Source organism: Pseudorca crassidens, chromosome 11 (genome assembly GCF_039906515.1).
Source record: "Pseudorca crassidens isolate mPseCra1 chromosome 11, mPseCra1.hap1, whole genome shotgun sequence".
Classification (NCBI taxonomy): domain Eukaryota; kingdom Metazoa; phylum Chordata; class Mammalia; order Artiodactyla; family Delphinidae; genus Pseudorca; species Pseudorca crassidens.
In genome coordinates this window covers 10,567,065-10,583,402 of record NC_090306.1, presented here as the reverse complement: position 1 = coordinate 10,583,402, position 16,338 = coordinate 10,567,065, and the positions used below count along the sequence as shown (strand labels likewise).

The window sequence follows — 16,338 nt, the reverse complement described above, 5'->3', positions numbered from 1 at the left end:
TCTCTCGGAAGGTCCCAACTGCCTAGTTTTGGTAGCCCACACCGGGCTATATTCCAGTATACTGTGCACATAATCTAGGGAAGAGAAGAGGGGTTTTATTCCGTGCTTTTGAAAAAGGAAGTGATTTTAACTTACATGCAACATGAAAGCGTGAACTTAAAATGAAAAAAAAAAAAACATCCAGTGATGATAACATTACCCAGAAGAGTTACTTGATTCCCTCCCACTGGGAGTGTCGCCTTGCGAACTGCCTCTGATAACCCTGGGTTTCCCGTCACACCCTCGCCTGTGTCGCTCGTAGCAGAGGTGACGCAGGGCTGTGGGCACGAGCACCAGGAGGAATTCCTTCCCCATCTTGAGTCCTGTGCACAGTTCCCTAAGGAACCCACAAGCAGGAGCGCGCCCCCTCCAAAGGAATTCTAAAGAGAATTGCACAGTGTTCCAATCAGGCTTCCAGGAGGCCAGAATGGAGGTCATTTTGAGGAGTCCTTTATTCTAGACTAAAGTTATGGAACTATGAGCTCACCTTTGGCCTTCCTCAGGAAGTGAACTATACATGGAAGTAGTACGGTTAAGTGATTCCCTACTGCAGAGTACCTCACAGGGGGAACCAACCATAGGAGACAAAACAAATGTCCCGAAGCCCTAGCCGTTCGGATACTGTGGGAATGGGAGGAAATGTGCTTTTATGGAAAAGAAGAGATCCAGAAATCGGGAGACCCGGACTCCGAACTTACCCTGCCGAAGAGCGGCATCTTCCCAGGCCTTCCTTTAAATATGGAAGGTCAGACTGTGATCAGGAGTCCCCACTAACTCTAACATTCTCTGATATCCAGGCAGTATTTTTTCAAAAGGCAGCCATCATAATAACAACAACAGCAGCTAAAACCTAAGGCTCATTATGTATAGATGCAGTAGTATAGCTCTAAGTCCTTTATGTATCCTCACAGCAGTCCCGTAAGTGCTATTATTATTCATATCTTTATAGTGAAGAAACCGAGGCAAAGAAAGGTTAAATAACTCATGAGGTCACACAACTTCAGAACTGGCTGAGCAAGGACTTGAGCAGAACTCATCTGACCGCAGTGTTCTTGCTTTTCCACACCACGCTGCACTGCATATTGGTGGTACCGTTGTGTGTGTGTGTGTGTGTGTGTGTGTGTGTTTAATACATACTACATTCCTTTAATCTTCACATAATATATTGTTTCTCCCTTTTTTTTCCATCTTCACTATTTTTCTTTTTTTTATTGAAGTATAGTTGATTTACAGCGTTGTGTTAGTTCCAGGTGTACTGTTTCTCCCTTTTATTTTCTTTCTACAAACTCCTCATTAAGCATTTTGAGGCATCGTCCAGGCCTTTTCATTCATTCGAGTGTAGGGTATCTTACTAATGAGGACAAGCTCCTGGGTTTGATCCCAGATGGAACGATGCAGAGGAGAATTGTCACCTGGCCATGGCCTGCCACGTTGACCCCGCTTGGTGGAAGGGTACAGAAACGAGGATGAAAGAGTAGACAGGAGGCCATCGCAGCTGGTGGCAGAGCCCCTCGGAGCTCACTGACATAACATCTTTCTGGAGGAAGATGAAATATTCTCTACCTTCTTATATCTGAGCAGAGATTGTCAGGTGACTCTCAACAATGCCCCTCTGTTTTCTTTCATGTCAGATAAATCTAATTCATGGCATTCAGTCATGAAACAGAAGTCGGGTAATAGCTCTCAGAAATATTTCATTGTCAGGCCTAGGGGCCAGAGAAGACTCTCTCACTGTAATAGTTGGTGAGTTGACACATCACCATTTACCCCTCAGCCAGATTGCTAAGGGGCCAATCCTCACCACCAGTAGGAGAGAGGAAGTATGTTAAATTTATATCAGGTGCTTTGTGACCACCTAGAGGGGTGGAATAGGGAGGGAGGGAGGGAGGGAGATGCAAGAGGGAAGAGATATGGGGACATATGTATATGTATAACTGACTCACTTTGTTATAAAGCAGAAACTAACACACCATTGTAAAGCAATTATACTCCAATAAAGATGTAAAAAAAAATTTATATCAGACAGTCTTCAAGATACTTTAATATCTCATTAATTTAACACTATGAATTTAGAATTTAAATAACTGAGATATGGACTGGCCCAAACTTGAAGCTTTTATGATTTGTAAGGAATGGTTTGTAAAATAAATGAATGGCATAAACACCTCTTCAGAGAAAATGTTTAATCCACTGGAAGACAAACTATTTTTAAGTTGCCTCAAGTAATTAATGTTACAATCTACTTTTCAAATTAGTTTTTCCTGACGTTCTCTACTAAGTTTCATTTTGCAAAATAAGAGAAAAGGCCTACACTTGACAGCTTAGGAAACTGGTATTTCTAATTTTGTTCAACAACATGGTTTAGTATTTTTATATATGAAAATATATGCCTATGTGCCAAAGGAAACCTTTAAAGCTTCTTCAAATCCCTTTTCCTCAAAAAGAAAACCATTGTTGGCCAGAATAAAATAATGTGTGTGCCTTGAAAACATTGTCACGTAACCTAGAAACTGGTGGATCTAGGATCTGAACAGAAGTGGTCTGACTGCAGGGTCCTTATTCTTTTTTTTTTTTTTTTCCCGGTATGCGGGCCTCTCACTGTTGTGGCCTCTCCCGTTGCGGAGCACAGGCTCCGGACGCGCAGGCTTAGCGGCCATGGCTCACGGGCCCAGCCGCTCTGCGGCATGTGGGATCTTCCCAGACCGGGGCACGAACCCGTGTCCCCTGCATCGTCAGGCGGACTCTCAACGACTGCACCACCAGGGAAGCCCCACCATTTTTGAGGCATGTTGTTGAGTGGAAAGATCACTGGTCTGGGGGTGAGGACACCTGGATCCTCATTCCAGCCCTGTCATCTGATCTTGGTAAAGCCACAGAACCCTCTGGACTTCATCTGCTTATCTGAAAATTGAAAGGATCACCTGAGAGGAGAGACTTGTCTCTCTTATTACCACATTAAAAGACATTCATAAAAAGAATCTAGTGCCTTGTGAAAATATGGAGGGCACAGTTAGTACTGGGGTGCTCGGCTCTTGGTTTGCTGGGAGAATTCTGGCAGAGCTCTTCCGACACCTCCCACACTGGGCGTACTGCTAAATCATTGCAGCAAATGAGCTCTGAGTGGCATGGTCAAAGTCAAAGAGGCACAAGGGCTTTTTACCTCAACTTGACCCCATTAAACCCAGTGGAGGATGACTCTGGCCACACGCAGCAAATGTATTGGCTCTGAGCCCATCAGGGTTCTTTTCTGAGACTCTCCACAAGCCAGGGTCAGGCAGGAAATGAGATGGGTTTTATTTCCTGCAGTCTGTATGAGGGGTCTGCATAGACCAGGGCATGGCACGTGATGTGAGAACGCTAAGGGGCACATCTGGGGCTCAGCGACACTGATTTCACTTTACTTGGTGATGTAAGGAAAAGAACACTGAACTTGAAATTGGAAGACTTGAACTGCGGTCCTGAACAGGCAAGTCACCTGCGAAAGTCAGGTAGCGTCTTGGGACCCGTTTCCTCCTTTCTAAAATGAGAGTTCTCAGTGGATAGTTCCTAAGTTTTCTTCTAGTTCCGGCAACCTGAGATTTGTGTAATATTAGAACTTTATGACACAAGCCATCAGGGTGCTGCATCCCAGGGACAAATCAAGCAATATTTTTATGCACCAAACCTTGATGGGCCTCCCAGGGGACTAAAGTTTTATGGACAGAGCTTCTGAATGTGGCTGCCACGTGAAGCTAGGTTTTCTGATTACATACTTGAGGATGACATTTTTAGAGAAAAACAGAATTGCCGTGGCATCTCTTAATCTTGTAGTTTAATCCTTTACTGAGAATTTATACATGGAAGTTTTGAGGTTTTAATTTAATTAATATTCAAAATTGACAAAGTACAGCCAGATTCAAAGGTAGTTGGATATTTTCAGGTCTTATGGAAATTAAGTTAATATGACCATTTGACCTAGTTGATCCTCCATACGTGAGATACAGTTTCCATTCCTCCCATGTGTTCCGTGGACCATTTGGTCTTATTAAATGTAATCATCCCACTTTTGCTCACTGAGGTCCAAAATGAGGCAAGTTCCTCGCCTTTAGATACTCAAATCAGGCTAATATCTATTTTTTATTCTATATAACCTTATATTTGTGTCATAGTTTCTATCATTTTCCTACCCCCTATTTCATGTGATCATCACAACCTGATAAGCTGGAGGTAAAAAACGGTGTTTCCATTTTAAAGAGGAAAAAGTCAGGTTCAAGGCCAAGGTCACGTGTCTAAAAGTGACCACACTCCCGATTATTTTTTCACACTTTTCATTACCAATGAGTGGATTGGTCTTTTCTGCTATTCAAAGGGCATCCTTGCTCAAGGCGAGTATATATTTGCAAGCTCCTCACTAATAGCTAAATGTTGGCACGTCTCAGGGAATTACTCAGAAAAACACAATGAGAATGATCACTCTGTACACTGCTGAAGGATATGAATGATTAAAGGGTACTTTGGAGAAGAGTATTTTGTGTATCATCATAACATTTTAGTACTGTTTTTGATAAGTACAATATATGAGAAATATCAACATAGAATAAAATGAACATGTCGAACTGAAAGAGGGTGAACATCCCAGAGAGAGAGAAATGTATAAGGAAAATCAAAAGGCTCGGGAGCAGGGACAATTAGAGAAATTAACTACAGAGCAGTTACCCGTGAACGTGGTTTATTTTCTCGGAGTTTGAATTTCTCAACTTACCCACTTAATTCAGTGCTGTCCCCTTTCAAAGAAGTCATCTCGAGAGGCTGTATGCTTATTCCATGCGCGCTGCTTATTACTTACATGATTTTTGGAACTCCTCTTTTATAATTGCCTTCTGAAATGGACACTTTCTTTGAAATATTCTTAATGGCATTTTAGATAAAGTCAGAATTATTCAGAGGCTTGTCTGGTGAAAAGGAGGGTGCTTAAACCAGATAATTTATTTCCCTCCCTCCTTCTCTCCCTCTTTCCCTCTCTCCCTCCCTCCCTTCCTACTTATTTCTCTCTCTCTTTCCATTTCCTTCCTTCCCTCCCTCCCTCCCTCCCTTCCTTCCTTCCTTCTCTGTCTCCCCCTCCTCTCTTGCATTCTTCCAAAAAAGAGGCAGGACTAATTTTTTTTACATGTTTTGTACACCTTCTCTGCAGACTTCCAGAAATTACTCTAAGCCGCACCATATTGTTGTCGTAAGAACATATTTTTCAAGTTGGTTATGTTGGGTGCTTAAATTCTGGTCTGTTAGTTTAAAATATTGTGTCTTGTGCTTTTGTAATTACACTCCCCGAAGTGAATCATATGGGACTTCGGTTGCATTGTTGAAGTTGTTGTTAACTGCAGGAGACCCAAATATCACCCTCTCAGCAGTGACGGGCTGGAGCGGGCAGCACCGAGCTGAGAGGAGGAATGGCACAGGTGATGGCGAAGACGCCAGGTGGAGCCTTGAGTGGAATCAGGGATGCTACACTTTTACTGACTGCAAGTGTCCAGAGAGTGTGGCCAAGGGGATAGAGGGAGGGAGCTGAAGCCGTAGCATAGGAGGACCACATGAAGGAACCAGGGATATTAAAGCTGCTGTGGCATGCGAGAACCAGGGTGGGGTGCTAGAGAGGACATGGGATCGAGAATGGCGCTTAAAATGTTATTTCTACTCCCAATTAGCCGGAGAACATTGGACACATAATTTGACCTCTCTGTGCTTCAGTTCCCTGATCTATCAAGTTAAAATTATAGAACTAATTGAGCTTATGGTTTCTTCAAAGACTAAAATTTATTTTGTAAGGGCTACACGGTAAATATCTTCAAATACTTGAAGGGCTCCCACGTGGAAGAAGCATTAGACTAAGACTATATAATATCTGAGGCGGAGACAGGGATCTAGGGGTGGTAGGGGAGCAGATTTCAGCTTTAGGTAAAGAAGAACTGCCCAGCAGTGAGATGGCTGCCTTGAGGGTAGGGTGTACAGTGATAAGCTCCCCATCCGTGGAAGTATTCAAGAAGAGCTGAGAGGGCTGGTTTTATGATGTAGAAGGGAAGCATAAACTACAAGAAGTAAGTGGCTAATGGACTGTGAAGGTCTCTTCCAATTTTGAGATTCTAGGAATCTCTACTCTTTTGAGGTCTGTATTCTTGATTGCATTTGCCCCGGAATGACAGGTTGAAAAATCCCAGGCGGCTCTAGAAGTGAGAAGTGGTCCATGAGGATTTGGTTCACAATGCCTAGTCATCTCTAGAAGTGCCTGAAGGACGTGACATCCTAGCAACCTTGTTGCTTAACCTAATGTTATCTGGAAGAATCAAAGAAGAGGCTCACAGTTCTGTTGAATGAAAAGATTTAAAAGAGGAGCCTTTAAGCTACCTCCTGCACGTTCTTCTTCTGCCCTTCAGATGTAGTAGGACACTGTTGTTGGTCAAAGGTTTGAAGCCCTTTAGAATGCTCAGGACAATCACAAGATTCCCGTTTTGCTTCTTAGCATAGACACATCTCACAGCAGCATCAGGTGCGAGGCTCCAGAGTAGCATGTCACGTGAACACAGAGCGAATCATTATTGATTCCTTGAGCCATGATGGTAAAGGGACCTAAATTACCATCAGCACAGTCGCACTAATGCCGTTGGAATGAGCACGCCGGTGGGAATTCCCGGTGAGGGAACTTCATCAGGTCAGAGCAGCCAGCAGGGGGATGGGCTGAGCGGGGGGGTACAGGTGTTGGAGAGGGAGACAACTCCATTGGTCTGACTCTAATTATTAGAGTTTCTGCTAGTTTAAGTGCCTGAACCTAGAACACTCTGTGAAATGTCTCTCCCTCCTCCCCCATCACCACGTCCCGCCCCTGCTATTTTCTGTTCACTCTACAAAGTGCAATAGTCCTGGTTTCCAGATACATCTCGTGGAACCAGATCCCTGACTGCTGGACTTATCTTGCAACCCTTAGAAGTATGAGCTGGGCAGGCACATCGCAAGAGTTCAAAAGCGTAGGCATATCTCTGGGAGGCGGAAAGACCCTAAACTCCAGGCTCTCTGAGCAGGAAGTTGTGTTGGCCCTCGCTCACTGTGTCTTGTCTCTACCACCTCTGCCCTTTAATCCAGCTCCTTGTTTGAATACTAATCGTTAACACTTAATGAGAGTTTACTCTGCACCAGGCCCCGTGGTGAGCTATCTAATTTAAGCCTTACAAACCTAATAGAGCAGGTTCTTTATTACCCCATTTTTGGCAGATCATGAAAAAACTGATGTTCAAAAGGCTAAATAAGTTGCTCAGTCATAGCTGCAGACTAAAGTCAAACCCACTGCCCTTGTTTTAAATTTCTGTCTTTTCTTATTATTCCTATTATGTGAAGGCTTGGATGACGGTACTGGATCATCAGATGGGAGCCCGAGGGGTACAAGCTTTACGTGGTATTTGTACCGCTATCTACGTGTCTGCCTCCAGCCCATTCTCTCCGTCTTCCTAACCATCTTGTTCTAGCGTACCTTCTTCGTACTTTCAACCTTCTCTGTATTTTATCTTTCCAGGTATCTGATCAATGTGACTTTTGAAGGGAGAAATCTGTCCTTCAGTGAAGACGGCTACCAGATGCACCCGAAACTGGTGATCATACTTCTGAACAAGGAGAGGAAGTGGGAGAGGGTAGGACATGTCTTTGGCAATTCTCATACTAACTAGAGGGGGTGGGGATCGGAAAGTCTGCAACACATTGGAGGAAAATGGCGCCTCGGTTTTGCTCTCTGAGCTGGAGAGCAAGAGATCAATGCTTTAAGAACACAGGGGAGGCCATTTCTCAAACTTGCATCTTCATTTTCTTGCTACTTTGGTCAATCGAGAGATGATTGTCCCTATGTATTTCTGTTTCATTGGTAGTGGTGCTGTCTGCAGCATGACTTCGTTTTAATGGAAGAGTGTGCATGTACCATATAACACGATTAGGTGGAGAAACCGAATCATGGTGTAATTCAGAAGTCGTGTCCTACACGGTATACTGGGGAGGCCTGTGAAGCCTAATTTGTGAGCACACAACTCTGGATTTCCTGTGACTGGAGGCTTGCCATGCAAGGCTCTTCTCAGGATCTCTCCCACTGCCAGCTGACCACAGTGTCTGAAATTCTACCATTAGGCGTTAATTTACGTGGGCGCCAGACTGCCTAGGTTCAATCCCCAGCTCCTCTACTCACTAAATTGTCTGTTTAGGACCTTGGGCAAATCTCTTAACTTCTCTGTGCCTCCACTTCCTCATCTGAAAAATGGGGTTAATAATAATAGTACCAATAACACAGGGTTGTTACAAGGATTCATTATATTAATATATGTAAAGGACTTAGCAGGGTGCCTGGCACATTGTAAGCACTTACTAGGTATTGGCTTTTATTATTATACCTGATTCCTAGTTAAATGCAAATGTTCCTGAGAGTGATGTCATCACTGGTGTTCCTGAGAGTGTTCAGCAGGGCACTTGTGCCTTTAGACGCTTTGCTGAGAAATGGTTTCCAGATAAATAAGACCGAGGGATGCCGTCTACTCTGTCTCACTCTGGGAGATTCTCAGAACATATTAGCATTCGAATGTTCAGAGGTGTCTTCTACTGAGGGATAGTTGACATACATCGTTATACTAGTTTTAAGTATACAGTATAATGGTTCAATATTTGTATATATTATGAAATGATCACCACAGAGAGTCTAGTTAACATCCGTCACCATACATAGTTGCAAAATTTTTTTGTTGTTGTGACGAGAACTTTTAAAATCTACTCTCTTCGCAGCTTTCAACATGCAACACAGGATTATTAACCACAGTCAGCATGCTGTACATTACACTCCCCTGACTTATTTATTTCACACCTGGAACTTTGTACGCTTTGACGAACCACCAGTCTGTTCTCTGTACCTGTGAACTAGGTTTTTTTCTTTTTCTTTTGTTTTAGAGTCCACTTATAAGTGAGATCATGCAGTGTTTGTCTTTCTCTGTCTGACTTACTTCACTTAGAATAACACCCTCAAGGTCCATCCACGTTGTTGCCAACAGAGGTGCCTTACAGCAAAGAAACATCTTTAATTTTATTTAATCTGGCATTTCCCCAAATGATTTATCACGAGAACCCTTTACCCATGAAATCATATTCTGTGAATCACGTTGGGAAGCATTGATTTACAGACTCTGCAGATGCTGTGGGCCAGTTGGCTGGGAACAGACTTCAGGATGTCAGCATGGCTCTGACTAGGATGGAAACCAGGTGATGCAGTTCCAAAGAGAGTAGCCAGGAAAAGAAGCCAGAGATGAACTTCGTGAAATTCACCATCTTGTCACAGAGAGCCGTGGACAGGTGGTTGTGAGAATGCTCACCTGTGAAACCAGGCATGTGTGTCTCAGATGGTGGGACCCAGGGCCTTATCTTTCAAACCGAAGACCTCGATCTGTCATGTGTTCCTCATATCAGGGCTTGGCTGTAAGGCTGCCATTATGCCCGGGGCTCTTGATTGAAGCTGCCGCCCCTCCCCTGAGTTGTCATTTGTCCCAAAATGGCTATTCCCTGGGCTTCCACTCCTTACCCCAGTCAAGCTGCTTTTCACTGCTGCTGTGGAGACATAATCATTCAAGGAGTGTCTGGGCCGGCATGTACAACAGGCGCTTCTGTATATCTCCAGAAGAGGAGTTATTAAAAAACGGAGGCTTCATGCGTGGATCAGAAGACATCCAGCTAGGGTGGCTTTTATTCAGTAGACCATGATTACTGTTTCAAGTAAGGGGCCCTGTCACGACCGTCCTGTCTTAAAGAGACACCACTTCCCATCATTTGTGCTGCCTTCTCTTCCTTAGGCTGGAATCTGAGGCCTGGGACCCCCAGCCCTTTCCAAAACTAGACCCTCCTTCCTGGGGGTTGGATCCCACGCCTCCTTAACAGATCTACCTCTACTCTAACTCTTGAATTTATTCCTTATTTCTATATGAGCTGGGAACCATGTGGATAATTTTTTAAATGGGCCTCCTTCTCCCTGACGCCCACGTTGAACCATTCAGATCAGCCCTGGACATGGCTTCTAGAAAGAGCTTCCCAAGCCACAATTCTAGTCCTTTCTCTGCCCAAAACCTGCTCAGAGCTTCTGCAGTTTGTGGATTGGGCCCAAACTCTATCTGTTCTTTCATTCAAGGCTCTGGTCTCTTTTCCAACACCCGTCTTCTCTTCCTCACCATTTCCCATCTCACCTTCAAGCTACACTGGACTCCTCTCTGTTCTGAGAATGTGCCCTTGTATGTCTTGTTCTCCGTACAGAGTGTCGTGATGTTTTCTTTTCCTGGAATGAATAGTCCAGTTATACAAATCATAATCATCCTTTGAAGCCCAATTAAAATGTTGCAGTCTCCATCCCTGATCTTTGACCAAGATATAATTTTTTGCTCCCTTATCCCCTGTAGCCTTGGTCCGTACCTCTGCTGTAGTACTCGTCACATCTGCCTGTGTTAGAGTTGCATGAGTGATGCTTCCAGAGGACAGAGGCTGTGTCTTTATACTGTTGTGTCCTCATGGCAGCCTGGAGGATCGTGTTGCATAGCTCAATAAATATAGGTAGAATGAGTGAGAACCATTACATAATACAAGAGTCTAAAATCCATCATGAAGAATCAAGTTTATGCTATTGCCCTTGATACAAGAGCTCGTTTTTTGGGCGAGGGGAGAGAAACTCTTTATGTAGATTGAGTTTTCATAGATCGTACTTTAAGTGTGCTAAGGGAGCTTGTTATTTAAAGCAATTCTGTGGGTAATCTTTTGATAAAGTCTTTTGGGGGATTGGGATCCTAGAATAGAACCTCTTCATACTGACTTGGTTGCATCAGGGAGCATTGCTGAAGAGAGATGTTCAGTATTCCTTAGGTTCATGAGCCCTACAGCTCCCAAACTTGGAAGCCCTTGCGGGCAGGGTGGGGATGCCAGGCACAGGTCTAGGGCATGTCTGGGTTGTGGTAAAATCGAACCGTGGGAAGTTGTACCTTTTCTTCCACTGTCACCCTGGCCCCCAGAACGCTTCTGCATGCTTAGGTCTCCTAATAGCATTCCAGAAGGTCCCCAGTGGTCCAGGGAAGATTTAGACTTCAGAGAGGCAGGCCCTCGGGGTGAGGATTCTACAGTGAAGAGATGGCCACTGGGGAGACAAGGAGAGAATGAGTCTCAATTAGAGGAAGAGGCGTGGGCTGAGAGCTGGGGCCTTTGGCCTCTCGTGCTGCCCCTAACTGGCTGTGTGACCTGCTCTTTTCACTTTTCTGGATCTTCCTGCCCTCATGTCTAGAACCAAGGCGTGAGATGGGTCCTTTCCAGCTCTAACTTCTGAGGTTACGTATTCACGCTGTAGATAAATCGGGGCATGGCATGGAAGTCGGTGAGGGCCGGAGCATACAAAAGGAGCCCGACTTCGTATTTCAGGACAGTAGCTCCCAGGACACGTTTGTCATTCTTGTCATTGGGGTAAATGTCATCTCTTCAGAAGGCCTTCCCTGATGACCCAAGCTGAGGTACCACCCAGTCAGGTTCATTTTCATTTGCTTCAAGATACTTATTGTCTGACGTTCTGCTCATTTGTCTGCTTGTTTGTGTTGTTTATCCCCTGTTTTCCCACACCAGGTCGGATGCTGTGTGGGTGCAAGGGCCTAGTTCACCTCGATAATTCTAACACTTCAGAAGAGTGCTTGGCTCAGAGGGACCACTCAAAAGATAATTGTTAAATAAATGAAGACTCTGTACGCTCAGGAGGGTTAGAGCAGTGACTGGTAGTGACCATTCGCTTCCACCTGAGACTCTCCCGTGTAGACTGAGTGGTTGACTGAAAAGCACATAAGAGCAGGTACATCTCCCTGCGGACTGAGCACCCCGAGGACCAGCAAGGGCCTCAGGGCGCCTTTGGGAGGGCTCATCTCCGGGCAGGCACGCCCGAACAGTGTTCGACAGGAAGCCTCGGCAGGAGGAAGATTTACTGTGTGAGTCGTGTGATAGGATTTCACAGCATTCCTTCAGGTTTTTACAAAGTCGTCTAAAAGCTACTGTCTTATCAATTCGGTTCCTTCCAAAAGACTTCAAGTGATGGCAGGATCGTCTGTGGGACTGAGCCTGGTTTTAGAAATCGGAGAGAGCCGAGTTCAGTTCCCCACGTCGCCATTCATCAGCTGTGTGTACAGAGCGACTGGTATTACCGGGGTCTGTTTCCCTTTTGTAAAATGGGGCTTTACATAAGGCTGTCATACGGATTAAAGGGGGTTTTTTAGTAACCAACTCTAAAGGAGATATTATAGTAAAACCAGTTAATAGTGGCTGGAACATAGCCAGTATTCAACAAATACCAATTGGTAGTCCCCACCCTCCTCGAGTAATTTTTTAAGGTAATATCTGCACATGGTAAAAAGTCAAATGATACAAAAGAATATCCAGTAAAAAGAATGTCCTCTGATCACCTATGATCCCTGGTTCCCCAGGTCCCTCTTCAGAGCGATCCTAGTTCGCAATGTCTTACGTATTTGCTCTGAAGATACTCCCAAGCGTATACAAATTTTCTACATTTACTCGACCTCTTTTTTTTAACGAATAGTACATGCTTTTGTGAACCTTTAGTGGGACCGTATGTTAGTAGCCTCTGAGGAGGCATGGAGGCTGGGGGCTAGAACAGCAAAGAGATCTCTGGATCAGAATTATATTCACACAAAGCCAAGGACATATCTCTGGTATGTAGAAATGTGAAGAACATTTAAAGCGGAACACACAGACACAGACGTAGAGAATGGACTTGTGGACACAGGAGTGGAAGGGGAGGGTGGGACGAATTGAGAGAGCAGCATTGACACATATACGCTACCATGTGTAAAATAGACAGCTAGTGGGAACCTGCTGTATAGCGCAAGGAGCTCAGCTCGGTGCTCTGTGATGACCTAGAGGGGTGGGACGGGGGCGGGGGCGTTGGGAGGGAGGCTCAAGAGGGAGGGGATATACCTACACAGATAGCTGATTCTCTTTGTTGTACAGCAGAAACTAAGACGACATTGTAAAGCAATTATACTCCAATAAAAAAAAAAGTCCAAAAAAATAAAGAGGAACACACACACACAGCATGGTGAGTTGGAAAGGGTAGGGGATGGTGAAAACCATTTGTTTGCAGAGTGGCTTCATTTGTGAGTCTCTCTAAGAGGGGGACAGCTGCATCAGCTTGCATTAGAAATAGTCTGGCACGGAGAAGCGGCTCCTGTCTCTATCAGAGCCTCTCATGATTTGCTTCATCGCCACTGCTCCCTGCTTCCATTTAATCGTTCCTAAAATGGGGATAGTAAAAATGAAATGCAGTGGGGTGTGTTCTGAGTAATGACTTCAAGAAATGATGATGATGCATTTTTCAGGTTGTAAGAGGTAAACAGACCTTAAAGGGACTGTCTGGGTCGGAATTGCAGGACGATACATATGGTGTGCCTCTCCGCTCGTCTTTCCCCCAAACTCGCCAGAGGTGTATTTTAGAAACGCACTCCCTCTTCCCTGCCTCCACCTACCAGAAAATACCCGTCCCTGTGTAGATTAAAACATTCTTTGTTTGTTTGGGTCATTGTTTGGGCTCCCCAAGCCCCAGTTATCACCTCAGGCTGGCAATCCTGAGAGATTACAGCCATATCCACCAGTGGAAGAAGGGTTCAAGGTGAAAGTGGTCGGTAGGAAGTGCTGAGTCCATAGTCGTATTTATGAATTAACTTATGGATCAGTGAGAGAGAGGAAGGGTAACCAAACTGGTAGAGAGAAGACTCCCAAGAGCCGCCTCAGAAGCAACGACATTATAGAACAGAAGGTCCCACCAGCATCTGGAGCCTGCGATGAACGAAACAGGTTAAGGGATGCTTCCGGTAGCCCCGTATCCAGGAGGCAGCACTGAGTCCAGGCTGCGGCTGCGCCGTGACACCGATACCTGAGGACTAGAGTGATCTGTACCAGAGCGATCAAGTGGGTGATGATAGGACAGAGGTTGATCGCTCCTGTGGCAGATTCTGCTTGAAAGCCATTGACCCGTGACATAAAACAGCCCGTCCATCCCTTCAGAGAGCGTGCGCACGCACACACACTCTCTCTCATCACGGACGAACTGACGGTCTGCTCACGAGCACAGGAACCACATCTGGCTGGTTTCCCGCTAGATGTCTGTGCCCAGCACGGTGCAAGACAGTGCTAAGCAGGCCAGGAAATACTTGGTGTTGCCTGAACACACCTGCCCCTACTGAATTCCACCTCCCGCCCCGGGGGAAGAGGCCACGGGCTATCCACGTGCTCTCTCCAGACTTTCAGAGGGCGTCCGAGGAGTGAAACAGAAGCTCCTCCCCGTGTTGGTGTGTTTTTTCTGCATCTCCCGATACCACCACTTGACAACATGCTCCTTTTGCTGACTTTGAACTGCATACTAATGTGCATCCTTGGATTAAGGCGTTAAGAAACAGGATCCATGGAGAAGGGCTCTGGGAACTGCGGTCACGGAGGGGAAGAAGAAGAGGCAACAAGGTGATGACTTACGCTCTTTAAATATATGAAGAATTATTGGACCAGGTGTTGAGATCAGCTGTTCACTTTCTCCTCCGAGACAGAACCAGAGTAAGTGGGCTTAAGATCAAGCAGAGAGGATCTGTATCAGCTATAAGGAGAATTTCTTTCTAGAGAGAAGTGTTGAGTACCAGAACTGTTAACCCCACCAGGGGCTGACTTTGGAAGAACTAAAAATTGGGTATATCTTCATGGCTCTGTAACGTGCAGTCCTGCCCAAACAACAATGCGTGAACTATAGGCTTTGAGAGTTCTTCTTCCCTTCCCCTCCCTCCCTTCCCTCCTTCCTGCACATAACGATTGAGGACCTACTATGAGCCTAGTGTTGCCCCCACCAAACTAGTATTATTGTTTTCCTAGTTGCTGGGGAAAGAGGTATTGCAAGGAGAAGGGCGCTTATTGTGACACGTAAAATTTCTATAACCTAAGGCGATTTTAAATCTGACTATTTGATATGGTCTGATAGTTGGGTGGCTCTTTCATCTTGCTTGGTATATATGACAGTGGTTTATAGACAAGGCCTCTGGATGACATGCTTTTGGTTGTCTTTCCAAGTTGTGATTATCACAGACTTTCACATCCAAGTGTTCCCTTCTTTGGTTCCCTCAGCTCCAAGGGCCGTGGCCCATGCTCTTTGCCTACACCCTTTTCCAGGGTCCTGGAAAGAGACCACTGGGGGCCAGCCCATGGTGGGGAGGTGTGCCCTTAACCCCCAAGGTCTCCACACCCACTCCTGGTAGACTCAGTGCACAATGTCAAGCTGCTACCCCCATGTACGTTTATAAAATAATTCGAAGAGCAGAGCAGGTTGTACTGGGGGAAAGGACTTCAGAAATGTCATTTCAGAAAGGCCGGTTGTCTTCCTGTGCTGTCATCAGCCACTGAATGAAGCGGATAAAAGAACAAGATAACCTTGGTTGACTTTGCTTTTGAAACCTATACCTGCTGATGGGGGAGAAAAGCAGGATGGAGCTTGGAGACAGAAGTGCTGGCTTAATCTTGACTTAAGGAAACACTGTATAGAGGAAAGGCTCCCCAAAGCCATAAGATAGCTTTCATCCACCTTGTTTAAATTTTATTGAGGATTTTATTTCATGACCGTTGTCTTTGGTTGGCTCCTGAGTCCTCTGAACTTTCTAATTCTAGGCTATAATGTTTTTCCAGTAGTGGTATTGAAGATGAAATAGTGGTGTAGAGGTTACAAGACTCTTATGTTAATATACAGGTTAAAACCGACATTTATGATTTTCTTATTATAAAGGTAATTGGTGCTTATTAAAGGTACTTGGGGGGACAAAATAAAATTTACCCATTTACATACCTACAAAGAATTAGTGTTTACATTTCTTCTGTTTCTTACGGATGCTTTTTTCTCTGCCTGTGTGTGTATATGTGTATGTTTTAACACAGTACAGTGTGATACAATAGAACTGGAAATGCAATGTGTGAACAGTTTGCAGTCTTCTTCTTTCTCTCACTATGATACTGTGACCATTTTCTTATTTTATTAATGTTATCCAAAAGCATGAAACTTAATGATTGCCTCCTATTCCATTGTAAAGATGTATCATACTTCTTTAAACTGATCCCCCATGATTAGCCATTCATATGTGTATTCGGTAGAGACTGGTACTCGTATGAGAATAATTTCAGAGTTTTTGATAATCCAGCTTTGATGTGTAGGATTGATGTCCGAGGTGACAAGGTTCGGTCACCTTTTTTTGTTGTTGT

General features: G+C 44.7%; 1 protein-coding gene across 1 annotated transcript in view; it reads left to right on the top strand.

Annotated features, from left to right (window-relative positions):
* The window catches only part of GRIN2B (glutamate ionotropic receptor NMDA type subunit 2B), a 581,922-nt gene that overhangs the window by 448,486 nt on the left and 117,098 nt on the right, over positions 1 to 16,338 (top strand). The window contains exon 9 of the mRNA XM_067695747.1: positions 7,577 to 7,691. Coding sequence (XP_067551848.1) covers positions 7,577 to 7,691 — 115 coding nt within the window. The remainder of the gene's footprint in view (positions 1 to 7,576; positions 7,692 to 16,338) is intronic.